At 33.6% G+C, this 27,500-nt stretch overlaps 4 protein-coding genes across 5 annotated transcripts; 2 read left to right on the forward strand and 2 right to left on the reverse strand.

Annotated features, from left to right (window-relative positions):
- Positions 1-6,654: 6,654 nt before the first annotated feature.
- Positions 6,655-8,859, forward strand: LOC140986832 (jasmonate-induced oxygenase 2-like). The gene is made up of 3 exons (XM_073455200.1): positions 6,655-7,202; positions 7,667-8,000; positions 8,465-8,859. Exons 1-3 carry the CDS (start codon positions 6,706-6,708, stop codon positions 8,729-8,731), a joined length of 1,098 nt encoding a protein of 365 aa, XP_073311301.1. The 5' UTR covers positions 6,655-6,705; the 3' UTR covers positions 8,732-8,859.
- A 2,449-nt stretch (positions 8,860-11,308) lies between these two features.
- LOC140986850 (myb family transcription factor PHL5-like) lies at positions 11,309-13,475 on the reverse strand. Its single transcript, XM_073455221.1, has 7 exons — positions 13,264-13,475; positions 13,001-13,135; positions 12,809-12,878; positions 12,508-12,557; positions 12,361-12,418; positions 12,210-12,279; positions 11,309-11,898 (listed from the first exon to the last, which is right to left on the reverse strand). The coding sequence occupies exons 2-7, from the start codon at positions 13,104-13,106 to the stop codon at positions 11,461-11,463; spliced, it is 792 nt and encodes a 263-aa protein (XP_073311322.1). The 5' UTR covers positions 13,107-13,135; positions 13,264-13,475; the 3' UTR covers positions 11,309-11,460.
- A 140-nt stretch (positions 13,476-13,615) lies between these two features.
- Positions 13,616-16,334, reverse strand: LOC140986840 (PHD finger protein ALFIN-LIKE 2-like). Its single transcript, XM_073455210.1, has 5 exons — positions 16,067-16,334; positions 15,936-15,968; positions 14,991-15,213; positions 14,710-14,830; positions 13,616-14,070 (listed from the first exon to the last, which is right to left on the reverse strand). Exons 1-5 carry the CDS (start codon positions 16,158-16,160, stop codon positions 13,816-13,818), a joined length of 726 nt encoding a protein of 241 aa, XP_073311311.1. The 5' UTR covers positions 16,161-16,334; the 3' UTR covers positions 13,616-13,815.
- Positions 16,335-20,781: 4,447 nt separating this feature from the next.
- Positions 20,782-23,303, forward strand: LOC140986857 (protein NRT1/ PTR FAMILY 5.5-like). Of its 2 annotated transcripts, none has more exons than XM_073455241.1 (5): positions 20,782-21,058; positions 21,139-21,277; positions 21,381-21,595; positions 21,673-22,205; positions 22,291-23,303. In XM_073455241.1, exons 2-5 carry the CDS (start codon positions 21,253-21,255, stop codon positions 23,174-23,176), a joined length of 1,659 nt encoding a protein of 552 aa, XP_073311342.1. In that variant the 5' UTR covers positions 20,782-21,058; positions 21,139-21,252; the 3' UTR covers positions 23,177-23,303. The 2 variants fall into 2 exon arrangements, with proteins under 2 accessions (XP_073311342.1, XP_073311333.1); XM_073455232.1 differs by having other exon boundaries at positions 21,207-21,277.
- The last annotated feature ends 4,197 nt before the right edge of the window (positions 23,304-27,500 follow it).

Here is a 27,500-nt window from a genome sequence, read left to right on the forward strand (position 1 = left end):
CTCATTTGCATACATTTGGAAGTCCGGTGTACGTTCTGTACAATGAGCAAGAAAGATCGAAGTTGGATTCGAAATCCAGAAAATGTATCTTCTTGGGTTATGCTGATGGAGTAAAGGGGTTTCGCTTGTGGGATCCTACTATACACTGAATTCAGAAACTACAATATTTCAGGTGAAAAATAAGACGGACGAAGGTAAAGTTTCTTGTGAAGCAGTACCAGAGCACGAAGAACAAGAACATATTGAGTCTGAAGTTTCCAATGTGAGGCAGTCAACTCGAGACTGAAGACCACCTGGTTGGCTTTCAGATTATGTCACTGAAAGCAATATTGCATATTGTCTATTATCATAGGATGGTGAACCATCGAGTTTCCACGAAGCTACTCAAAGCTCGGATGTATCATTGTGGATGATAGCAATGCAAGAAGAATTGGAAGCATTAGACAGGAATCAAACTTGTGATCTTGTTACACTACCACGAGGAAGAAAAACCATTGGAAATAGATGGGTATATAAGATCAAGCGTGATGGCAATAACCAAGTGGAGCGATATCGTGCTAAATTGGTGGTAAAAGGGTATGCTCAGAAAGAAGGCATTGACTTCAATGAGATATTTTCTCCTGTGGTTCGGCTTACAACAGTCAGAATAGTGTTGGCATTGTATGCGGTGTTTGACCTACATCTAGAACAGCTAGATGTGAAAACAGCGTTTCTTCATGGAAATCTTGAAGAAGAAATTTATATGCTCCAGCCAGAAGGTTTTGCGGAAAAAGACAAAGAGAACTTGGTTTGCAGGTTGAACAAATCTCTGTACGGTCTCAAACTGGCGCCGAGGTGTTGGTACAAGAGATTTCATTCCTATATTATGAGCCTTGGATACAACAGACTGAGTGCAGACCCTTGTACGTATTTCAAGAGGTCTGGTGATGATTATATATCATTTTGCTGTTGTATGTGGACGACATGTTGGTAGCAGACCCCAACAAAGATCAGGTCCAAGGATTGAAGGCACAGTTGGCTAGGGAATTTAATATGAAAGACTTGGGACCAGCAAACAAGATTCTAGGGATGCAAGTTCATCGAGATAGAAGTAACAGAAAGATTTGGTTTTCCCAGAAAAATTATTTGAAGAAAATCTTGCAACGCTTCAACATGCAAGATAGTAAGCCAATATTGACCCCTCTTCCTGTTAACTTCAAGTTATCCTCCGAGATGTGTCCTAGCAGTGAATCAGAGATGATGGAGATGTCTCGAGTACCATATGCATCAGCAGTGGGAAGTTTGATGTTCGCTATGATCTGTACAAGACCGAACATTGCTCAAGCAGTGGGAGCAGTTAGTCGTTATATGGTGAATCCTGGACGAGAGCATTGGAGCACTGTGAAGAGGATCCTTAGATACATTAAGGGTACCTCGAATTCTGCATTATGTTATGGAGGATCGGATTTTACACTCAGAGGCTATGTCGATTCAGATTATGCAGGTGATCCTGATAAAAGAAAATCTACTACTGGTTATGTGTTTACACTTGCAGGAGGAGCAGTAAGCAGGGTTTCAAAACTGCAGACAGTTGTGGCGTTATCTACAACGGAGGCAGAATATATGGCAGCTACTCAAGTTTGCAAGGAGGCAATATGGATTAAAGGGTTATTGGAGGAGATCGGACACAAACAAGATAATGTTCCCTTGTTTGGTGACAATCAGAGTGCTTTGCACATCGCAAGAAATCCAGCCTTTTATTCCAGGACGAAACATATTGGAGTACAATTTCACTTTGTGCGGGAAGTAGTAGAAGAAGGAAGCATGGATATACAGAAGATCAATACAAAGGATAACATAACTGATTTTCTGACCAAGCCAGTGAACACTGATAAGTTTGAGTGGTGTAGATCCCCAAGGGGGCTAGCAGAAAAGTAAGCAGCATGGAATGACAAGATTGAAAGGATGTGTGGAGATGTGTTTGATTCTCAATCAAATCTCCAAGTGGGAGAAATGTCGGCATAATAGTCAAATAAAGTTGGCTGCAGGAAATTTCACGGAAATTTTCAGAGGAGTTAACGCGTTTTTCTACGCGTCTTCACACTGACAGGAAGCTCTATAAATAGAGCTCCCCTCCCTCATTTCAAATCATCCATTCTTCGAGTTTTCTCTAATCTTATAACATTCTATAATATTTGTGAGGTGTTTGTTATCCTGTATTAAGAGAGTGTGTGTTCTCTTTGGAATCACAGTGAGTGAGTTGTACACAACAAAATATTATAGTGGAAATTCTTTTCATCTTGCCCGTGGTTTTTACCCTAATAATTTTTAGGGGTTTTCCACGTAAATCTCGGTGTCCAGTTTATTCTTTATTTTTGGATTTATTATCTCAAATTTCGCACGTGGAAACAACATAGTGATGGTGGCCTCGCGCGGTTAGAAACTCTAAGTTGTAATTGTCTCGCGCGGTTAGACAGCCTCACTTTTGCAGGACTGTGTGTAGTCCACTCCATTCACCTTTCGAATGTGTGGGTCATTATCAACTTTAAATAATTGTTACATTAGTTCATTATAAAATTGAAATAATTCATTATTTAGAAAAAATATGTGCTAAAACTTTAAAATAATAATTACATTGACTAGTGGGATATTTCGACCAAATCCATTTTAATTATCCACGTGCTGTATACTACTGGTGGATTGTTTGATATGTGACTCAGTATCAGAGTTTGATGTCGGCCAGGCCAACTCTTATCATAGAGAAAATTTCTAAATAAATATAAATATATATATTAGGCTTAGGTTTTTTAATTATTCCAAATCTTATTTTCATCCTCCACCAAAGTTTCTTTCAGATTTAGTCATCGTTTTTACTATGATGCTGATTTCACGTTGAATATTATTGATTAGGCACCGAAATTGTGGTACGTGATCTTATTGATGTGTATGTCATCATGTCAATACTCCGTCGAAAATAACTGACAGGATGAGAACCAAATTTTGACTATTTAAAAAATAAAAAGAAAAGGCTAACTTGCATATATACCAGTCTGGTAATTTCCCCCGTATGTATGATTATATATTACATGATGACCATATCTAGCAAATATTAATAATTAGTTTTGTGATGCTCCTATCCCAAATGGGATAGAAAAGATATTGTTTGAAATTATTTATAATTAGCTCTTATGATAACTCGAGTTAACTATTTTTGTAAAATAATTATAGAAACGAAGTAATTGCTTAGAGGCTCTTTGTGTAGTCATGTGGGTCTGGGCCTGGGCCTGGGGTATGACATAATGATATTAGATACGGTCATCAACATGAACATCAAAAAATAAATAATATTAAAATCAGCTCTAAATTCTCGGTGCTTATAGATCGAGGGGTCAGACCGCGACGATGACAACGTGTTATGAAGTAGAAGTGATTGTGATGACCCTAACCCGAATGAGTTAGAAAAAGATGTTTGAAATGTTATAAGAGGTACAACGAACTTTTATAACAACTTAAATTAACTATTTTCGTAAAGCAGCGTCAGATGCAAAGTAATTGGTATATGGGTCATTATATAGTCCAACATGTGCATTCAGGCGTGAGCGTGATATATTTTGTTCATTGAAAATAAATGTTTGATTTATTTATATCTCTAACACATTAATATATTGGTTTATACTTTATTGATACTTTTTCAATATTTTAATTAATTGAAAAACAATATCTCCTTTTGTTTTGGTGGTAAGAAAATTATTTTAGTTTCCCTAAAAAAAAGAGAAAGAAATAGTATCTTCGTATTAGCTTTTGTAAGAAAGTTTAAACCTAATCTTCCTCTCGTATACCGCCGTTTATTATTTTTAATAAAGTGAATCTTGCCCGATTGTCTTCTCAATATCAGATGTAGAATTGAAAATTTGATTAGAGAGCGTAATTTAAATTTTAATATTTTAATTATAATCATATATATTTTTAATGTATATCAATACAAAATATTTTATTCAAACCATAGAAAAGTTTCATTTAGTCAAGAATCAGCACCAATCTCGATTGATAACCCCTGATAAAGCCAAAAACATTTTATTTTTAAATGGCGAACCGAATTTTTTTGACATTGTTATCTTCTCTCATTTATCTATATTTCATGATAATTTCCACTATTAGAACAAATTATTTAAATCATTTGCCAAAAAAAAAAGGGAACAAATGAGTATAAATAATATATCGTTTACGCACATATTTTTATCAATATAAATTACTTTGATAAGTATTTAAAATTAAATATTAACTTGATTTTATCTGAGAACTATAGAATTGGGATAATGACTATTTTTGGAGCTGTCGTTTCTGAATTATTAATTAAGCGACGTTACATTTCAACAAAAAACGAAGGTTTTTAATAAATTAAATTAACGAGAGACGTATGAAGAAAACGTGATTTTATATTCTAGTGTTCAATCATAAATTTTATTTTAAAATAGAAATAGTATTTTAGTTCTTATCCAAATTAAATTATATATATACTAGAGATGTGACACGTGTTATATGATGTAATATTTGCGCAAATATTAATCCCAACATTTGGATCCTCTACTATGTTGAAAATACAGTATTTGGTACTGTGCACTTTCTACATGAGATAATCACATGATCATCTTGTAAACATCACACCACATGAGATAAATTTAAAAAGTAGTCAGATTAAGCGAGACGATCACATGATCATCTCGTGTAAAAAGTGCATAGCACTTGATGTTATATTTTAACACAGTAGATGATCCAAATCTAATTTTTTAATCGTCCCACACATGGATCGAACAACTCCCCAATCGCTTCAATTCAAGACGAAAATTGTATTTTTTTTCCATTTAAATATTCCCCATTAATGTATTTATCATATTTAATCAGTGTCAAAGATGTCGTATGTGCATATGTTTAGCAAAAGTGAAGGTCACAGACAGAAAATATACATATCCAAGAAAATTATAAATCGTATAAATTTTTTGAACATGTCACGCTCCGAGACCTAGACGCGTCAACACCAATCATACAAAACAAAGGATCATTTCCTAAATGAACGGATTTATGATAACTTCTAAGAAAATTTTAAAATCTAGGGTTAAAGCAATATCATGGAAGAGTAAAGGTAATTAATTGACAAGGCATTGATCATATCTTTATTATCTTTTTTTTTTTTTTATTACAACGCACGCTGGGGAGGGAGATCGAACCCGAGAAGGGAGCCAGCTTAAGCTGGTGGGTGAAAACATTGGGCTAAGATATCCTTATTATCTTAGTCTTGTATGTATTAATTATCACGTGGCGTACTAACATCAGAACATTTAATGCACGAAAACTTAATTGCTTTGATTAATTATTTTATAGTAAAAAAAAGTATGATATTTAGGACTTTATGTTTTTCGGAAAATATTTTGGAATTATCTGTTTTTTTTTAACTCTATTGTGAAACATGTAACATATATATATTTAATGTTATATCTGAATCAGATATTATTTACTATTTATATGGTGTCGTATAGGAACATTTTGGGTCATTGTTTGTTATTATATGTTCATAAAAGTTTTGTTTAAGATAATTAGACTTTAAAATAACATGTATAAAATATATAATCTAGTAGAAAAATCGAAAAAGTTAAAATCTTGAGAATGATAAAATTAAGAAATAAATTATTTAAAACTAAAAATTCTTTGTATCGATAAAACAGAGAAAGTAATTTTTTTGATCCATTAAAAATTGCTAATGTAGCTTCAGAAATTATCGACTATTTTGCTTACCATATTAAAACAAATTTTTGAGTATTTAGCAGACAAAAAAAACAACAAGTTAATGAACACAAAAATTATTTGAGTAGGTCTCTTGTGAGACGGTCTCACGAATCTTTATCTGTGAGACGGATCAACCCTACCGATATTCACAATAAAAAGTAATACTCTGAGCATAAAAAGTAATATTTTTTCATGAATAACCCAAAACAGATATCCATTTCACAAAACAAGTTTTTGCCAAATTATTTTGGGTCAAAACCTAAGGGTGACGAATTTCTAAACTACATGTGCTGTATTGTGATTGGAACCGAATTTTCTATATTATCGTTGGCCAAATCAAATCTGATTTGAACTTCTACATATACTTTTACAGCAAATAAAAAATAAAAAAAAATGATAAAATTGAATCTTCTCAAAAATGTTATTTTAATGCGCACATGGAAGAACAACATTTATTTTAAAATAATAAATAAAATATGGGATGTATGCGGCTCCACACCCCTCTGTGTGACACAGAGACACCATGATCAGTATGAATTCAACTTCTTCACGGCGCCGGATAAGTTATGCGCACACATACATATACGCATACGGTTTTCTGTATCTATATGTGTGTGTTTCCCTTTATCTGCTTCTATATATACATGTCTCTTCTTCCATTACACCTCCTCAACCTTAGAACTCCCACTCCCACACTCCCACTACTCTTCTGCATTTCTCACATATTACACACACTGCCTCTTCATATATGGAGCCTAAGATGATATATACATCATATATCAGAGTAAAATATTAAATATTATGGATCATATTCCCGTTTTTCTCTGTTTGTAACGTAGCTAAAAAAGCCCCGTGAATTTTTCATGATCAAAAATATGTTCAAATAATTTGTAAATAGGGCGATCGATTGATATTATCCCGTTTTCTCTGCCTATTTTTGTCATCATGAACTGCTTGGAGAGCTGGCCGGAACCCGTTGTCCGTGTTCAACATTTATTCGACAGTGGGATACAGGTCATACCCGACCGCTACGTGAAGAAGCCACTGGAAAGGCCGGGTTCTGTAGAGCCTGCCCCGAGTGAAGACAACATTCCGGCCATCGACATGAAGGATCTGTACTCAGAGGACGCGTCACTCCGGAGAAGGACAGCCCTTCTCATTGACAGCGCGTGCCGTGAGTGGGGATTCTTCCAGGTGGTCAATCACGGAATCAGCCACGAGCTGATGGCGCGGACCCATGAGGTCTGGTACCAATTCTTCCATCTCCCGCTTGAGGAGAAGCAGAAGTATGCGAATTTGCCGAGTACTTACGAGGGATATGGAAGTCGGCTGGGGGTGGAGAAAGGGATGTCCCTGGACTGGAGCGATTACTTCTTTCTTCACTATCTGCCGGTGGGGCTGAGGGATCAGAATAAGTGGCCGAGCCTACCAGTTTCTTGCAGGTACATCAATTTTTTTGACAAAAAAACGTGTTATAAGTGTCATTTTCGAAGGTAAATTGAGTGTCTTCTTTTCAGCTCGTAATTAAAATCAAAGTCAAATANGTTGTTCCATTCTCTTTTGTCATCATCTTACCCGGGGTAAAATTTATAATTTTATAAAGTAATTAGTTGAAATATTATAGTACCCTTGATCTTAATCATCGAGTGTTCGTTTCATTGATCAATTATTAATGGTTGTAATTGAAGATGAAATAGAAGATTGCCGGTAATGTTTTCATGTACTTATTAATCCTCAAGCTTTAAATTATGGATGAAAAATAGATAATATAGTGTGAAATTCTTTTGTAAAAAATACATATTTGTGGTTAAACTATAATTTGAAGACTAACTATTACAATGTTTCTGTAAGTTGCATGACAAATATTTCATGTATTAAAAGAATATTATTGTTGAAATAATTGCAGGGAATTGGTGGGCGAGTACAGTAGAGAAGTCGTTAAACTTGGTGGAAAATTGATGAAGGTTTTCTCAACGAATCTTGGACTAAGAGAAGGGTATCTTCAAGATGCCTTCGGTGGAGATGATGAAATAGGTGCATGCTTGAGGACTAACTATTACCCAAAATGCCCTCAACCGGATCTTACATTGGGTCTTTCTCCCCATTCCGATCCGGGTGTGATGACCCTATTGTTCCCCGATGAAAACGTGCCGGGTCTCCAAGTTCGCCATGACGGCAAATGGGTCACAGTCCAGCCCCTTCCTAATGCCTTCATAGTCAACTTGGCGGATCAACTTCAGGTGCTCCCCACATTTTTTTCTGCCTTGTCGCGATGCGAAGGCACACGCGAATAGCGATAATATGTTACGTAGGTGGGGTGAAATATCAGTCGATGTTTTCTAACATCTTCAGACCATGACGGAGCTTGTCCATCGCACCCGTAAAACAACATGATATATAGTGTATAAAATAAAAATATAAAAGATTTTTCAAATATAATATGGATATAAACATATGATTTATTACAAGATATTTAAAATTTAGGAAACGTGGCTGTCTCGATTTGAGTTCAGCATGACTGCATGAAGATATGTCAACTTTGATCCCAACAAAATTCTATAAACCTTTTGAGTTCTTTCGTAACCCTCCAAAACATGAATTTGGTTATATTTCGCACACTTCACTTCTCAAGTCCGACCCCTATGCACCTCTAATCCCAGAATCATCAATATTTATAGTTTGTTGATAAAAACCAATATTACAGATAATGAGCAATGGAAACTACAAAAGCGTGGAACATCGGGTGATCGTAAACGCGAAGAAAGAAAGGGTCTCCCTTGCCTACTTCTACAACCCAAGGGGAGACATAGTGATCAAGCCGGCCGAACCTCTTGTTTCGGAGGAGCATCCGGCCTTATATCCAGCCATGACATTTAACGAATATAGACTCTATATTAGGACAAAGGGTCTCCATGGAAAGTCCCAAGTGGAATCACTTGTCAATTCTGACTCCTTGTGCCGCCTTAATTAGTAATTTTCACATACTGATTAATATTGCACTTCCTTTTATGCTTTCGTTTTTGTTGTTAATTAGTTGTGTAAATGCATGGATTAAATGCACTTTAAGTAGTATTATTAATGATGTATTTTCATTAATATATATGATGCGTGTTTTGGGTTTTGCCGATATAATGAATTTCAAAATTAATTATTGATAAATATCTTCGTCACACACATTTATACCATCCTCCGAAGGAAACGATCCAGTCACATGATTCCTTGCTGATCTTTCTTTGTTAAAAGAACAAACTAATGATAGTTTTGCCTTCACCAAAGCATGCATGAGATATCAGTTTTGGTCTTATAAGTAGTCATATGTGCTCTTGATACAATAACTTTGATTCTTTTTCTCTTTATTTTAGTTATTTTTCGTCAGAGTGCTGATATGATATCATGTTCGTTGATATCAAATTGTATATACTATTATACGTGGCCGGATAAATTTTGCTCCGACCATTCCTCATATGCATGCATGCATGCATGTTTCCGTATCTATCCATGCATCTCTTATCTTCTTCTGTATATTTGTTTCTTCGTCCACACTTTACACCATCCCTAATATATACACCACCACTCCCACTACTCGCGATCTGTGTTTCTTACACACCATACTACGAGTAAAATACTTAATGAACACATGATTAATTATCCCAGTGTCTCTGTCTATTTGCTTGGCAAGCTAGCCGGAACAGTTGTCCGGGTCCAACAACGGAACACTGGTCACATCCGACCGCTACTATATTTATTTACATTATATTATAGGTACATCAAAATGGGGGAAAAAAAGAATAAAAAAAGATTAATTAAAATCACTGTCATTTGACAAAAAAAACGCCTTGTGACCATTTATAGGCATTCCCACAGCTAGAAATCCAGCGCTTATCTTGAATTAATGCAATACATCATGGGTCATGCTATATGTAGAATGATGGTTACATATTCGGTATAAATTTTTTTATACAGTAATTGTTTGATATGATTTATTGTATATAATTTTCGATATGATATGATATATCACCACTAACTATGATGTTATTGGAATATGTTTCTTAGAAGCATGTGAACCTTAGGTTTTCAGTTTGAAATACGTTTGGCCGAACTTTTGCTTTGCTATTTTTGATTCCCCTTTTTGCGTGGGGCACCAATTGGAATGGCACGTTTTTATAATGGATGCCCATAAAACGTCGACGTCGCATGACTAGAAAGGTTGTCCGGTCCTTTTTTCCTACATTGATGGGCTGAAATGAATTATTATTTTTATATTTAATATTATAATAACTAATGGATGGTTAATGGCTATTGTTGCAACCATGCCAAACTTGTTAACAAATTCCGATTGAATAGTTGATACATGACTCTGCATACGATTATATAAATTCTATTTTGATTTGAATACAAATGCTATCTAAAAATAATATTTAAAATAATAATTGTTAGAATAATAATTTTGGATGAGGAAGCTGCTTTAAATAATACTTTTAAAAAAAAATTTCAGATATGAAAACTGTATCCTTTTCATATTCTTATTTCTACTTTTCTTGATGATAATCTATATTTTTTTCTACCGCGGTAGTCATGCCTCGGCCCAAGCGCATGGAAGAGCGACTACACAATGTAATATTGGAGCAACTATTTCATATTCGTTCTCGTTTTCATAGAAAATATGAGACAATTGTAAATCCTTATATACTGATTTAAAGTTTTTTTTCTAACTCATGTTGGAAAAAAGTGCTACAATCACCACTTCTTCAAAACTTGACGTCATATATCGTCGTGGTTTGATTCCAATTTGTCACACATGAGCCAAGGCCCACGCAAACGTAATTAGACTATGGATTCTTAAAGCAACTACTTCATATCCGTCTCTTTTTTACAAAAATAGTTAATTCAAGTTGTTGTATGAGTCTATTTGAACTCGTTTAAAAAAAAAAAAGATTTAACTCATGTGTGATAATTGAAACTAAAACCGTACTCTAAATGCGAACTTATATATGACTTTAAAAACAAATAGTATATAACTGAATCGAGATTAATAAAGTTTTTTTTATTTATAAAATTACAATTTATATATTCAAAATGGCCCATATTTAATTTAATTCTAAAAGAGGCTCAAATTAACTATTTACAATATAAAAAAACAGCTGTCGTATTATTTCAATTACATTAACGCAATGTCACAAATAATTTAGATGGATGCACGGGAGGCAAAAATAATTAAAACAATGTTTTGGGACGAAAAGATAAAATACCAATATTATTTTGATTATTTCAAAAAAAGTCCGAAATTTTAAGGTTACTTCTGGCTAAACGAAACAAATTCCCAGGAGGTTTGAGCTTATCACCTGGGCCTGGGCAAGGAGATTGCTGACCGTCATGGTTGGGCTTAGATTCCTGGCTAAAGATTTTGTTTATTTATTTTGTATTTTGTATTTTTTAAACTTATTTTCAATTTAAATTATTCCATCGGTACTGCGATTTCATCTTCTCATAACTCAAATACACAAAAATCACAAACGAAAAGGGATGTCATTTAATACAACAGGCTCATTCATCAAGATGATGACAATATATTTATTCAAAATCACATAAAATGCTGTGATATATCACATAAGAATTCGTTATTTAGAGTAATACAATACATATTGTTTCATTTTTAGCGTATTATTCAACATAGTTTTATTTCTTTACAGCAGATAGTTTTCACAAATTCATGGGATAATAGAATGCATGTGGGAGGGGTGATTGTACTGCTCCAACGCTCCATGGAAACCCGATTTCTTGATCCGTGAACACATTGTCATCGAATCCATTGAGTGAAAATATATTCAAATTTTGCAATTCTGGACTGAAAGTTGAGGTGGTGTGCATTTTTGGCATGACCTGGTCCTGGATTTTTATCCTTTTACAAGCCCGGAATTCATCTGTGGAACTTATTTCCGCGGTGTCGACTTCATCGGAATTGGACTCGAATTCCTTGGGACTTGACTGATCAGACTCTTCACTGAGAGAAGGGAGAGAAAACATGGGAGAATAGGGCTTTATTGGTTTAGTGGTAGGACTCCTGTTCTTCAATTCTTCCTTTATCCTGTCCAAAAATCTTCCTTGTGCTTCAATTTTCAGCTTCAAACTTTTCTGGACCTGTATAGTGAATCGTTTTCTTTTTACTTTTTATTGCTTCTCACTAGAATTGTTATTAAATTTATTTAGCACTATTTACGGGCAATATATAAGTTTTTTCGATTGATCCATTTTTAAGCTTAAGCCTAATACTATGTTATTTTATTGGAAATATATATTTATATCTATATGTGGTTATTATAAAGTACAAATACATATATAATATGCATATCCTTTACACATATAATATCATTATTCATAAATAAAAACATTAAATAATTATATATTTATATATTTCCTTAATATTTTCATGAGTTCGACACAAGGCTTACCTCGTTCTGATCGCTCAATCGCCTCTGTGCTTCCTTTTGAATTTGTAATGCCTCAGCTAGCTGAACGCCCCTAATAGAATATGCATATACAACTTGTCATTGACTGTAACAGATAACAGATTCAAAATCTCCTAAATCGGGAAAAACTCACGATGTTACACCGAAGTTCGGCAGCATCTCGGATATACTTCTCCTTTCAGATTTACCTCCTGGTGGTTGTGTAATAGAGGAAAAACAAGATTTTAAAAAGAAAGCAGCAAAAAATTAAAAGATTTTAGATGGTCAATTAGAATTTTACTGGTGTGATCTTCTTCTCGAGTGAAAACTGACATCCTGTACTTCTGTTCAAATTAAAAGAACCATTGAGGGAGAAAATATTAAAAAAGAACATAGAACTAGCAGATATTTTTATGGTTTCATGATTTTGATCGATATCCTTTTTATAAAATTGCACTTATGTCCACGCAAACAAAAATTTAAGATCGAACACGGAACCCCCTACGTTAAATTCGCAAATACCCACAAAATTACCAGTTTGAAAAAGGAAGTAAGCCACAGTAGAGAGTATTTAAAAATTGTAAAAAAGTTAATAGTCTATNTGACTCTTGACATGAAAGATGGTCAATCCAGGAACTGCCATAGCCCTCAAAATACCTTTTGGTGTAGCCCCTGGGACCCAAAAAAATACAACCATAATTTGAGCCGTGTTAAAATAGAGAGAATGAAAGATAAAGACACATATACTTCGAAGTTTAATATAACTTTTGATCATACACATAAATTTTACTTACTATCTGGACCTCCAATCTGATTGACCGCCTTTTCAAACATATCATGTAATTCGTTGGTCCATTTCAACCTCTCCTTTGATGAATTATTAGACCGACTGGATCCCATGTCGCAGTGGGATGGCCTGGTGACCCTACCTGGCAAATGGCATTGAATTTAGATATTCGATTATAAAGGTTGCTGAAAGAGAAAAATAAATATAAAACCAGTTGACAGGAAAGTTCAGTCGATAGGAACAAAGGAGAATGGTTGGATGTTAAGATACCAAAAAATGTTTAGTAGTTGTCGGAGCAAACCAAGCAAGGCAGAGAAGTCTGAAGATTCTCAAATTCAGCATCATTTTTCTCTTGTTTATATCACCTGGTGAAGAAACCTAAAAATACAACAGGAACAAGTTCCAATCAGCAACAGCTCAGTGTGGCTATTTGCTGCTTTTCCCACTTGAAACTTTCCTAAACATCAACAATAACAAGACAAAGAAAGGATCCTGTAACTGAAAGATAAAGGAAAATTTTTCATCCTGGTCATACCATATCATCCAAAATATTATTTCCATTTAGCTGAAATATTACTTGATTTATAATAGAAATGAAATACCTCGAATTGAAGAGAATATAAGATATAAAAATCAACCCACTAACATAAGAAAATATGTCATTTAAACCAATAATACCATCGTATCTCAATAAATCAAAGATTCCTAAACTATAGGTATAACATTGAGGTAAAGGAATATGAAAGACTTTATCCACTTCACAATCAACTGTTCTTAACATCACAAACACACACTGTTGATTTTCAGTAGATGCAGCGATTGCTACTGCCTCCCCCGTTTCATGCAGGATGGGCATTTATATTGCTTTATGCTTTCAGCTTTAGCAGGAGTTATTTTCACGCACTTCCCATGGAACCACCGCTCACAGATGTCACAGCCAATCCAGAACTCATCAGCATTGTAATTTCCACCACAGCTTCCACAGAGAGTTTCACTGTGGTCATTGTTTTCCTCCTCTTCCTCGTAGCTTTCTTCAGCCAGTTTAGGATTGCTTTTAGCTTGTCCGTCGATGGATCTCTGAAAACGAAATAAAATTGCCTTAGCTCAAACAAAGAATAATTTAACCTGAGAAATAAGGCTCGAAAATTCCGTTTTACATTTTACTTCAATTTACAGACATCCTTTAACATGTTTACATCGAAATGACTTCAAGCCACACTAAATATAAGGGTAACAGTCACTAGAAGCAAAAGGCGAACAAATAAAGTGAGGAACGCACTTTACTTTAATGAAATGCCTCAAGGAATAATCTACTATAATTAAAATACCTAAAGAAAATTTCATCATGTATAAAAAAATATGCACTTTATAAACTAATAGGCAATAAAAAAATAAAAAATAATCAGTCTACAAGCAAAAATGAAGATAATTATCTTATATTTTATCTTGGAATTATTATCCCTACATTAAAGGAATATTTCAAAGATGCCTTGAGCCTTTAAAACACAGTTGAGATTGGGCATTCAATGCCAATGTGCAATTCATCAAACGGCTGCACTATTGACTTGGGTTGAGATGTTGGCTGAGCCTCATGGAGCCTTGAGCCTAGGTTCATGCCTCGTGGCTTTTAATAAGCTAGGATTATAAAGGAAGAAAGTTGAAGAACAAAAGATTCAACAGTAATAAAATTAAATGAGTGGTCGGTCCTATTTCAACCTTCGTGCTGCCACGAGATCTGCTTCCAGTATCTGCATTGGGCTTGTCTTTCACAGGCTTCCTTTCAGTTACAACTTCGAAGACTGTTGGTAGATCATTGATCAAGCTGAACAGTCGTTTCCTGCAAGCACCATGAACATATTAGGTACAACTAAACACACCTCTTGGTCTATGTTATACATACCCAACTAAGGCTCCCTCTGCAAAAAGACACATATCTTCTAGAAAAACTAACTACAAGTTTTAACAACAATATTTATCAATAGAAAGATGATATGTACCTTTCATTGCGGTTCAGCCTGGCTCCAAGATAGAAAGCCACAGAGAGCAACCAACAATCACTGTGCACAGCAATTAATGAAAGCCAATCTCTTCGATTCATTCCATCCCTAGCGAAATTGATTCCAAGGGCTGGTTCTGGAAGCTCCGGTGGAACTTCCTCAGCTGGAAGATTTACTTCCCATGCTTCATTAGGGTGCCCATATAGACACAAATTTTCCTTCTCTACATCAAAGTGAAATACGAAACACAGCATGTAAAACTACAGAAATTAAATTAGAAGTTAAATATTACATATAAAAAAGTACGTAGATAAAATGGATCGCTGTAAGAGATAGCATATGCCTATTACAGATGCGATGCCCACTTAATTCTGTTCGTTACAGTCGTTATCTTAGCTATTACCCAACAGTGGGCGTCACAAAATATTACATCAAAAAACCCCGCGACTCCAAAGATTGTTACAACAGTACACAACTCAGTAGAGTATATAATCAATAGTTATTGAATTAGGTTTCCCGAAAGAATCTTTTTTTTTTTTTTTTGGATAGGAAACTAAGTTTCCCGAAAGAATCTAGAACAGCAAAGAACTTAACAAACATCAAAATCTACATAATCACCAAAAATAAAAACAGGGGTATTTCCCGCTAACAGTTAGAGAACAACCAAAGGCCAAAGATACACACTTCTTTCTTTTCAAATTCCAAATTACTATTATCTAAAACAAAAAAAATGAGGCTAATAGTGATAGAAAATTACTAAAAATACGCTGCCTTCAACAACCCCCACCCAACAAAAAAACAGCAACAATGTAAATATATTTATCGATGAAACAATCCGAAGCCAAGTCCAAAAAAAAAAGAAGCAAAACTTACACACAAATGACACAAAGACCTAATTTAAATTCATCAGCTAAATAAACTAAATCTGAACTGAAAGTAATTTACCTGGATCGCAAATCCCGTAAAATTCATCCACATCTGACAAACCAAAAACAAACAAAAATAATTTCAATATCAACAAATTGAAACGCGCCAGATTTTGGCCTGAATTTAGACATATCGTTTAGCTTAAATACCATAAATTAACGCACGAAGAATTCCAGCACGACGAGCGCTGTAATCCTTGAAAATCTCCTCTACAGTTCGGGCACTTGAAGAAACTGATGCCATCTGCTGTAGTGATACTCAAGATCTGAAATTTTATCGACCAAATGCTTAGAATTTTGCTTTTAGGAATTGCAAGAACTGTGTAAGTAGGAATTGCAGAAAAAAGGGGGAGGGGGCGAGAGGAGAGACGTTAGTGCGCCCGAAACGAGAAAATAAAAACGTAGCGGAGGAGAACGATGTCGTTTTATATTTGCCCTTCCACTCCGTGGAACCTTTTTATAACGGCGTCGTTTGTCTCTCTGCCTGTTTTACTTCTTCCACTCCTTTGGGCTTCTTATTTTTCTTTTTAGCCTTTTTAAAGCATTTACAATTACAATTTTTTAGCCAAAATTTGGAAATGTGATTTTTTTTTTAAAACTTTTTCCTGAACAGATTTGAATAAAGTTGTTCTAAAATGTGATTTGGAAAGAATAATACATATAAGGTTACAAAATCGAGAAATTTAATAAACAACGATTAAAAAAATTATATTTAATTTATCACTCTTAACAATCAACTTGAATGTCAGTCTGATATCTACTTCCATTTCTAGAGGATATGAGTTGTGTTCTCTGTGGGAGTTGAGGGGTAGCTTCAATGCTACATGTGGGAGCACTGGTTTGGATGGACAAGATTCACACACATATGTGATTTTAAAAAAAATTAGTGGACCCCATGTATGTGTGGCTAAATTTGGGTCGTTGATTCTATCATGGAGGTAGTGTCCTTACATGTAAGATGAAATCAACCGAGTTGAGGATATGCTAGATCATTTTACTATTTGGATGTCTTTTGTTTTTCCTTATTGGTTCATAATGCGTGAGTGATTTCATCTTCACTATTTCATCAATGTCAATCTGAATTTGTTCCATCGTGATTACTGTCACTCCTCCCCAAATAATATGGTTAGACATTGAGCTTTTCCTTGCATGTTAAGTTCTATTTGGCATGCTTGTAAAATTGCTTAGAATCAAGATGCTCTGTCGTGGGTTTCCCACAGCAGAGGGTGCTGTGCATTATTAAAAAAAAAACTTATTTTTTTAAAAATTGGTATTTTTATATTTTAATTATTTCAAAATCAAAATTATATTTTTTATATTAAAATATGTGATTAATAATCTAATTTAAAGTTACAATTTTATTTTTGGTTACAAATATATATTGTGGAGGTAAAATGACGTCTTTCTTGTTACTTTTTCTTTTATAATTTTTCAACTCTTATTTTAAAAAATGTTAATAAAAATTTAATTTTTTTGTTACAAATATGTGATTCCGAACGTACAAGAAAAAACGACGGTACATTCAAATTTTTTTATATTATAGTTCTTTTTATAAAACTATTTTCTCTTTTTTTATCTTGTTAATTTTTTATTTAGAAGTTAAATTTTTATTAATCACATATTTGTAACAAAAATAATGATCTTGTTGGCTTTTTTATATTCTAATTCTTTTGAAAAATTATTTTCTATTTTTTGCATTTTTAATTTTTCTCATTCTTTTTTAAAGTTTTAAATACAAAAAATATTTTTTCCTTTCTTAGAGATTTAAGAAATAATCCAATTTTAAAAAAAAAGTAAAAAAATTTAAAAAAAGATTAAGCGTTTGAACAAGAAAAATTATACAAGATAATTTTCTTTTTATATTGTATCAATTTTTTGGTATTATTTTTAATTGTCCGATAGGTTCAATTTTTTTAAATTTTTTGTACATTTTTTTAATTGGATTATTTCTTATATCCATAAAATATACCTTAGCTTATACAAGATTATTTAGAGATTATTTTTTATGTATTTAGACGTTAATTTTATTTTTGTAAATGAAGCAAGATCCGAGAAACTCTCCAAATGAACTGATCATGATGACTACTACAAGCAATATGATCTCTTCACTCGTTCTTACTCTTTTCGCCATCTTTTCGTGCTCCTGGGCAGCTTCTGCCAATGGACATGAACATTTTCTAGAAATGTCTCGATTTTGAATTCAAAAACTCTACCTTAGCTTATTCAAAAACACTGTTCACACCCCGAAACAGATCTATCCTGGAATCTTCTGTCCAGAACCTAAGACTCAAGTCGGAATCTACTCCAAAACACCCCAGAATAAAAAATTCAAATCCCACTGGTTATTCGTTGTGCCGAAGAAAATGGCTTGCAGATTCGAGTTAGAAGTGGCGGCCATGCCTGTGATTCTTGATATGATAAAGCTCGGTGAAATTGCAATTGATGCTGAACGGAAAACTGCATGGGTTCGATCCGGAGCAACTCTAGGCTCTTTGTATTATAGAATTGCAGAGAGAAGACGATATCTGGGGTATCCTGGTGGTCATTGAGGAGAAATGGATGATATCTTAGAATCAACCAACATTCAGCCTATATATGCTAGACCAGATGATTGGACGTCACATATTTTTATTTTGAATTTATTATTTGTATTAAAATATATAGAGAGTAACACTTCTGACGTAACGTACATAGATTCATCGTCGAATATGTTCTACCTAGTAGAAGAAGCAAATAATACTATGTCGAGTGGGTCAAAAAGATCAACAGTTACATGACTCCTTACATTTCAAGTTCCTCTAGAGCATCGTACATAAATGTAGAGATGATCTTGAGATTGGAATTAATAACAATATATCTATTTCTACTGTAAAAAGATGAATGGAGGAGGGGAAAGTTTTTGCATTTTAAAATATATACCATTAATGCCCTCAATTTGTTTATAGGACTGTGAAACCACTGAGATGTGATGTTTATCTTTGAACAATCATGAAGGGCGATATGGGGAATAAAATTGTGTTTTGCCATTAATTAGCACATCGTTAGAGAGAGGGGATAAAACTGATAATTTTTGGTAACTTTTGATAATCTTTTATACTTTTTTTTAAAAAAAAAATAATCCAGGTCAATTTATATAGTTCACCAACTTATTTATCTCGAAAACCGGTTAAAACCCGGAAAAACCGGAAAAACCGGTTAAACCGGAAAAATCGGAAAAAATTTTTAACAAATTTTTGCTTTCTGTTTGCTAAACATGTATTATTTTAATTTTTTTAAAAATATTTAGATAAAGGTGTTGGTGAAATGCAAGAAACACCTTTTTTGGACTTGGAAGAACTTTTGGATGGTGGGGATGAAGATGATAATGACTACGAAAGAACACTTCAAGAATTGGACGCGGTGTGGGCATCAAAGGATGCAACTTGAAAGTTGAAACTGGATGTTTGATACTTTTTTGTATAAGAAACTTGATGTTTGCTACTTTTTTGTATAATTAAACTTGATATTTTCTTGGGCACTTAAACTTGATCATCACTATTTGGTTACATGTTAGGTGTAATTTGGATTTTTGAATTTGAAAAGTGATGTTTATTTGGATATTTGTTGTAATTTTCATCTTAAAAATTAAGTAAAAACTATAAAAACATAAATAATCAATATTTTACTATTTTATTTATTATATAAAATAAATAAAATATTAATTTTATTGATCTGGTTTGACCGTTCGGTTGAACCGGTTAAACCATTTTTTAAAACTTGACCGGTTCGATTAACGGTCCGGTTATAAAAACACTGATTCGAAGCATTAATACATGTTGGAATTTTATATTTCATATTTTATTATATTTCCTTTGTCACGCTCATTTTCATCGTGGAAAAACGCCAAGTCAAAAATGGCAACTATCTTTATTTTTTAAAAATGTTTTTTTAAAAAAAAAAAAAAAATTACTATGTTTATTTATAATTTAATCGATACTCTTAAAGTTTTAAAAGCAGGGTATTTTGTGTCTGCTTAGACCAGAACACGATATAAAACATAGAACAGAAACAGGACAAAACTGGGGTAAGTATGTGTGAATTGTTGGGAGTGTATGTTGTATTTGGCTAATTATTAACTAATAAGAGGAATAACTATTTTGGCTAAAGAAGAAGCTGCAACAATAGAGGGTATGCCATTTTCTCTGTTGAATTAAATTTCATGACTTTGAGATGTCGTGTGGCAGCCGAATCAGGTGAAACACCGATACGGCCACATACCACGCATGAAAATTATCACTCATTATTGATCTATAAGTTTCATGTTTAACACTTTCTTGAATTTTAAGAAATCAATATCAAATTTTGAAAAACTAAAATAATGATTTATTTTGTTTGTTCGTTCGAAAACAGTACATTTGACCTTTGTTGACATATATTTATTTATTATATGTTATAATATGATAAAAAAAAAATTTGTTTTATATTTGAGTTGATGATCATTTATCATAATATGATTTTTATATAAATATATTTTTTTTAAAAAAAATAATCAATAAAATAAAAATAATCTTGAAATAAAAATGTGTACATAATCGAATTTATTAATGTAGTTGGACTGAAAAACAATTTAGGTTAAGAGTAAAATTAATTTTTTTAATTTGCCAATTTATAAGTAGTCCATGTATCAATCAAGTAATTTATCATAATCCATATATTAATTTGTCAATTAATAATAATTCTTATACCAAAATAAATTTTAATCTATAAAATACTTTACGATGATGGAAGCCCGTGACAGATAAGTAAGAAAGGGGACAAAAATGGTTGTCCATTCAAAACAATATATATCTATATATAGTGGACTTAAAGCTCGAGCTGGATTGAAAATAAATAAATGTTAGATCTTTCATATTTTATCATATTCTTTTTCACGTTCGTTTTATTGGTTGGACGACGTCAAGTCAATGGTAGCTGTGTTTATTTAAGGATATACATAGTGGGAACAGATGATATAATAACATTGAATATAAAATAGGACAAGTATGGGGCAAGTGTGTCTGAATTGGGAGTGGATGCTATATATCGGGAACTTTTCACCAATAAAAAGGAGAAGATTTTTGGCCGCCGAGTTAAAGGAAAAATCTGCAATCGTAGTGGTAGCGGGTATGTTATTTTCTCTTGTCAAATATAAAGAGGTTTCTTGATTTAGTATTATTTCTCTGCTTGATTTTGATCTTGTCCAGTTTCCTGGTTCAAGAAGATCTGGTTTGTGACTTAGCTCTCTATTTCATTGTTTGTCGATGTTTTTCAGCAATCATTATTACAGAAGCTGACCCGGGGGGGTTGAGTGGACGGCAATGAAAAGCTTTGTCCGCATTTCTTGTAAAGATTGGACCTTTTTGTGTTCATTCAATCTTTTTGTTGATCTCATGTGTGCAAAATAGTCTGACTCTTATTTTTTCCTATCTATGTTTCTTTGTTGCAGCGCTGCTATGGGCTGACATACTAGTGGGTTACGCTTTGTTTGCAATGCAAAATTTTTTAACTAATGTTTGGAAACTGAACGTCACTCATGCTGCTGGGATTTTGAACATTTGGGGTGGAATTCACAGGATTTTACCCCTTTTCTTTCTCTTCCTCGTCGACGCTTTCCTTGGCAATTTCAAGATGCTTGTGATTTCCAGCGTAGCCTACAGCGTGGTGAGTCCATTGTTTGGCCTATGATGGAGCCTAAGTATGAAGATCTTCTTAAGTTCTTGGATTACTACCTTTTGTAGGGTATTGGCTTCATCTCTATGTCAACGCCACCAGTCCTCGCCAATTCGACGGGCATGTGCAAAGAGTATGAGCCCCAATGTGTTGGCCACACACAGAAAGTTCTCTTTTACATTGGTATGGCATTGGTAGCTGTGGGAATCTCTGGTAACCTTGTCTCTGTTAAAAGTTTCCTCAAGGAACAGGCTGAAAAACCAGGTCAAGGGAATGAAAGAATAGATTGTTTCAGAATACTTGGTTACATTTTAGTAGCAATTTTTCCTGTAGTTGGAGCTATTGCACTTCCTTACATAAAACCATGGTCGCTCCGATTTGGGATTCCTGCAATTTTCACTGCTGTGGCGATGTTTATGTTTTTTAGCGGTTGGTGCACTTACACGAAACCCGGTCCGAAGGGCAGTCCGTTAACTAATGTGTGCAGAGTCTTTGTGGCCTCAGCTTCCAATGTATCGGTACCACTTCCCCTTGATGAAAGGGAGTTATACAATGAAAATGACCAAGAGCCTAAGAGATTTACCCATACTCGGTGCCTCAGGTTCATTATCTGTTTGCTTTCTTGTTATAACGGTAATATTTGAAATGTGCTTCGGTTATAATTGTCATCTTGTGCTGTAATTTAGGTGCCTGGAGAAGGCTGCGATCAGATTGTCAGACAAGAGTACGGCAGAACAAGCAAATTATAGATGGAGAGTTTGCACCGTAGCAGCAGTAGAAGAGGCAAAAATTGCGATTCGAATGATTCCGATGTGGCTGACCTTCATAGTCATAGGGATCATATCCTCCATCGCAAACACTTACTTCGTGGAGCAAGCGAATCACCTGAATCGCAAAATAGGAAAATGGAACGTGCCTCTCCCGATATTTCTATTGTTCTTTCAGCAGGCGAAGTGTATTTTCTCCTATCTATACACCAAAAGTTTAACCGCATTAGAGAAATATGCACCCCCCACAGGCATTGCTTTGGCCATGATACTATCTGTGCTCTGTTGTATAACATCTGCCAAAATAGAGCTACGGAGATTAAAAGTGATTAGAAAACATGATTTACTCGACAAGCCCGATGATGATATTCCCATGAGTATATATTGGCTACTTTTCCAGTATTTTCTACTCGCTGGTGTAGATTCGTTATCCGAAAAAGGTATATCCTCGTTCTACGACGAACAAGCTCCCGAATCAATGAAAGGCTACCTGAACCACTTCAGCCAGGGAGTATCTGGTCTGGGATTCATGTTTAGTGTTTTTTCAGTTTATGCTGTGGGTAAAATCAGTGAGAAAGGAGGGAGACAAAACTGGTTTCAGCCTACTCTGAATAGGAGCCGTTTGGATAGGTATTATTGGGTGCTGGCTGCATTAAGTTCAGTGAATTTTGTTGTATACATTGTAGTGGCTTGCTGTTACAGATATAAACCACCGCAACAGTTGAATGATGAAGCTGCAGCGGCGGCTAACGGAGGAGGGGGCGACGGAGGAGGAGAATCTGCTTACTTATCATGTTGTTGCTAGATTTCCATGTTCTTTATCGTGTTTTCTTGTGTTATTTTCTTTTTGCCATTTATTTTGCTGTGTCACATGACTCACATCCAAGATTTTGTGTTTTTTTTTTTGAAGTCCATCCAAATTTAGATGGGAAGCTGCATTTCATTTCAATATTTGAGGTCAATAAATGTAATTTATTCTTGTCAATTAATATGAACTGAAGCACTCGAGTATTCATTATTTGAAAAAGATTATATTTGACTTTTGCAAATAATAACGATTTTTTGAAAAGTAATATTATGAAAGCTTCATGACTCCCAGATGAAAAAAATATGGTTTAAAAAAATAAGAAAAGAAAATAACTTCCAAAGTTCCTGATGTTACATCCTCGTTATGGTTTTTAGTAGGCGATTTCATTCATTTAACTGGTCAAACTTATTATATTGCATTAATTATGCAATCGGTGAAATCGTACAAAGTTTATATTAAATTATTATGTAATGATGTTTTTACCTATAAAAAATTACAAATGGGCATTAGCTAGGTACATGTACTTTAATCATGTCGCACCAAATGAACATGTATTTGAATTGAAAGATTTAGATTTGATTGAAATGTTTTTTTTAGAAAGATTTGAAAAAATTATGTAAGATTGATTTGATATCTACTATCATGATTCTATAAATAACTTAGATTGTATTTGTGGAAATGAGTTTGAAATACATAGATTTTAATTATAGTTTTATTGTTAACAATGAAATAATAGAACAAATATTAAATTCATATATTATTTATTTACACATTAGTTATATAAAATAACAATAATTTCAAATGACATCATTATTGAGTAATTTAAAAATATATCTTAATTAACACAAAAATAATAAAATACTTATAAATATCAACAACGTGGAGTATTTCAACCACTATAACTCTCAGAATGAAAATGAGAACATATTTCTATAAATCTTGTAGTAAGTTTTTTCAATTAAAAACTAAGTCTCGATGAAATATAAGTGGTTGTTGATGGACTCACAAAGTTCATGCCTCGTTCACATGAACTTAATCTAGACAAATTGCCTACTCTATACATGGGCAATATTGTGCGATTATACGGAATCCTAACAAGCATATTAGGTGATAAAAAAGATTCGAGCCACATTCCAAACGACTCATGTTTGAAGGGATCCTGAACAAAGATTTGTAATATGAGTAATCCATATTTGAATCATGCCTAATAAAGACTATATACTTAGACAAAGGTCATCACATATGTCAAGGTTCAACGGTCCAATCAAACTGAAAGAGAAGCCACGTGAGAAAGAGAAAATGCAAAACAATATAGTTACCTCTTTGAGAGCACTCAAATTCAAATTTCAAGGATGAAAATTCCAATAGTTTGCCGAGGGCTTCCAAATACATCGTAAGGAGAGAGAATGTGCAGACCTTTAAATTTAGACTAGAATTTTCGAAAATTGGCTCACTTCAATTTCTAAATTCCTGATTTGGGAGTTCCAGTTTTCTTTCGAACTTTGGTAAGACAACACAATCTTGATATAAGTATATTAAGATAAAGAAATTTGAAGATAGCATATCTCCACGATTTTCGAGATAAACATATTTCCATTATTTTCAAGATAATACATTTCCATGACTTTCAAGACAAACATATATAACTTATCACCACCAGCAAACGAATTTTAAAATTTGAATTTTGGAGATAACATATTATCGAGATAACATGATAACTTCAAATTTGAACATTGGAATAACATATTATCGAGATAACATGATAATCCTTCTCAGCTTCTATAAATAACCCTTCAAGGCTGGAAGATATTCACACCAAAATTTTTGGGCAAAAACTTGTGTGAGACGGTCTTACGGGTCGTATTTTGTGAGACATATCTCTTATTTGGGTCATCCATGAAAAAATATTACTTTTTATTGTAAATATTGGTAAGGTTGACACGTCTCACAGATAAAGATTCGTGAGACCGTCTCACAAGAGACCTACTCAAATTTTTGAGTCATACTCTCTATAACTATCTGAATTTTCAAGTGAGATGAAGAATTTTCAAGCAAGGAATAAAATATGAAATTTCGAGTGTTTCGGCAGCAAGCAAAAGACCATTTTCCATGACCTATTTTTGTCGATACAAATATCTGAATATGATCTCCACCGTTCAAAATGCAACTCCCGATGTTATTAATATTTTGTCTAAATTTCAACTCTATTCAACTGTTAGGCTATGTTTGGTGTGTAGGATAGGATAACTAATTGGATTGATGACAAAACTCAAGGTAAGGATATATAATGTATTGTGATAAAGTATGTTTTGTTTGGTAAGATTTTAATGAGTATGATAAATTTTACATTTTTTGTTGTTGAGACAAAAATACCCTAACTAGCATTGATGACAATTTGGTATATAAAATGATATTTGTAGCAATGTTTTCAAAATCATGTGTTTTGTTAATAAATAAATATTTTATAAAATTTTAAATTATAAATTATGTATTCATCTGATAATTTATTTTTTTAATAAAAATTAATATGATTTTGCATTTTATCTCATTTTTAATATTGATTTCTAATTATTTTTTTCTCTATTTTTTTAAATTTATTTAGTTTCATCATGAAATTATTTATGTGATGTGTGCAAATAAAAAAAATAAACCATCAAAGAATAGAATCCAAAATTGTAGATCTCTAATGTTGATTTTTTGTAGGCAAAATGGTAATTTATGTTATATTTTAGGAATTGGATTGTCAATCCCTCCAAAACAATGGGATATCTTTTCAACCAAATAGGTTTTTTTTATCATGAGCTTCTTGATTAATTGGGTCCATAAAAAATGAGACAAACATGAGATTAATAATCTATCCTTAACTTATCACTCACACCAAACATACCCTTAGAATTCTATAAGAGCCTTCACATAAAAGAATGTGATTTTATGTGAGAAAATAGCATTTTCTATTTGTCATCCCGAAACTGTTATAAATGACCTCAAAACTCAATCTTCACCGTCCACCATTTACTTTTCTTTTTTATTAACATGTTGATCAAATTATTGCTTGATATGAAGTTTCAATATGTTGCAAATGCTTTTGAAAGTTGACTGATTTGCTGACCTACACAAATCCAAACATTCAATCCATTCTCTTTCTTTTGAGCATTTTTTTGGCGGATTGTTATGTATATATCGAACTAGTGCAAGATACACTTTATTTTGTTCACCATATATGTGCCAGATTCATTGGGCTTTGGCTATATCCACACGATGAAACCCATCGAACGGGTAGAACGCTTTTCACCCCTTTCAAATTTGAATCTACAAGCAAGTTTTGATCAGGTTCATTCGGAATACTTTAACTGGACTTATATTTTAAAAAGTATATTCATGTATGAGATCTTCATCCTATATGATTCTGTTTTTAAAAATGTTCGGTTGAGTGTGATTCCTTTGTTCATGTCATATTATGGAGATGATCAAAAGAGTACGAAATTGAACGAAACTCCTTGTCTCGGGTTCGTATAATCTGTTAGCAAGGTATCAGAAGTAGAAGAATCTAAAACTGTGATTCAAAATTCGAATGTTTCCATTGCGGCTAACTTTCATAATTGTCGGGTTCGTATCTTCCATTGTAAACACTTACTTCGTGGAGCAAGCAATTTACATGAATCCCCATATGGGAGAATGGGACGTCCCTCTTCCAATGTTCTTATTGTTCTATAAGCTGGTGAAGCAGAAGTACACTTATCTACACGTCGAATTTTTAAAAATATTAAATATGCATGCTCCTAGGTTAGTCATTGGTTTGGCCATGATGGAAGGCTACCTCAGGTATATGACCGATGGAATGTCCGGTCTGGGGTTCATGTTCAGGGTTATTTTTGTGAATAGAATCATCCAAAAAAGGTGGGAGCAAAAGCTGGTTTCAGCCTACCTTGAATAAGAGTCGCTTGGATAAATATTATTGGCTCCTGGCTATATAAGCTCAGTAAACCTTGATGCATACATTTTTGTGGCTTGTTTTTTTTATATGCATAAAGAACCACAGCCAAAGGAACAGATGGACGATGAAGCAGAAGGAGGTAGCTTATGAGGTGGAGAATGTTTGATTGGTATGAAATTTTTTAAAACACAGACGGGGTTTATTGTAAATATGGTCAATCCATGCGATTGACTCACACAAGATATCTATTTTTTAAAAATATGGATGCCCACAACGTCACATTTGTTTGTAGTTTGTTTGGTTTGATTAAGATATATTATATTTGTTATGTATTTAATGTGACTAGGAATGATTACGTGCGATGCACGTAGGTGACTAATAATGAAA

Source organism: Primulina huaijiensis, chromosome 1 (genome assembly GCF_012295235.1).
Source record: "Primulina huaijiensis isolate GDHJ02 chromosome 1, ASM1229523v2, whole genome shotgun sequence".
In the NCBI taxonomy this organism is placed as follows: domain Eukaryota; kingdom Viridiplantae; phylum Streptophyta; class Magnoliopsida; order Lamiales; family Gesneriaceae; genus Primulina; species Primulina huaijiensis.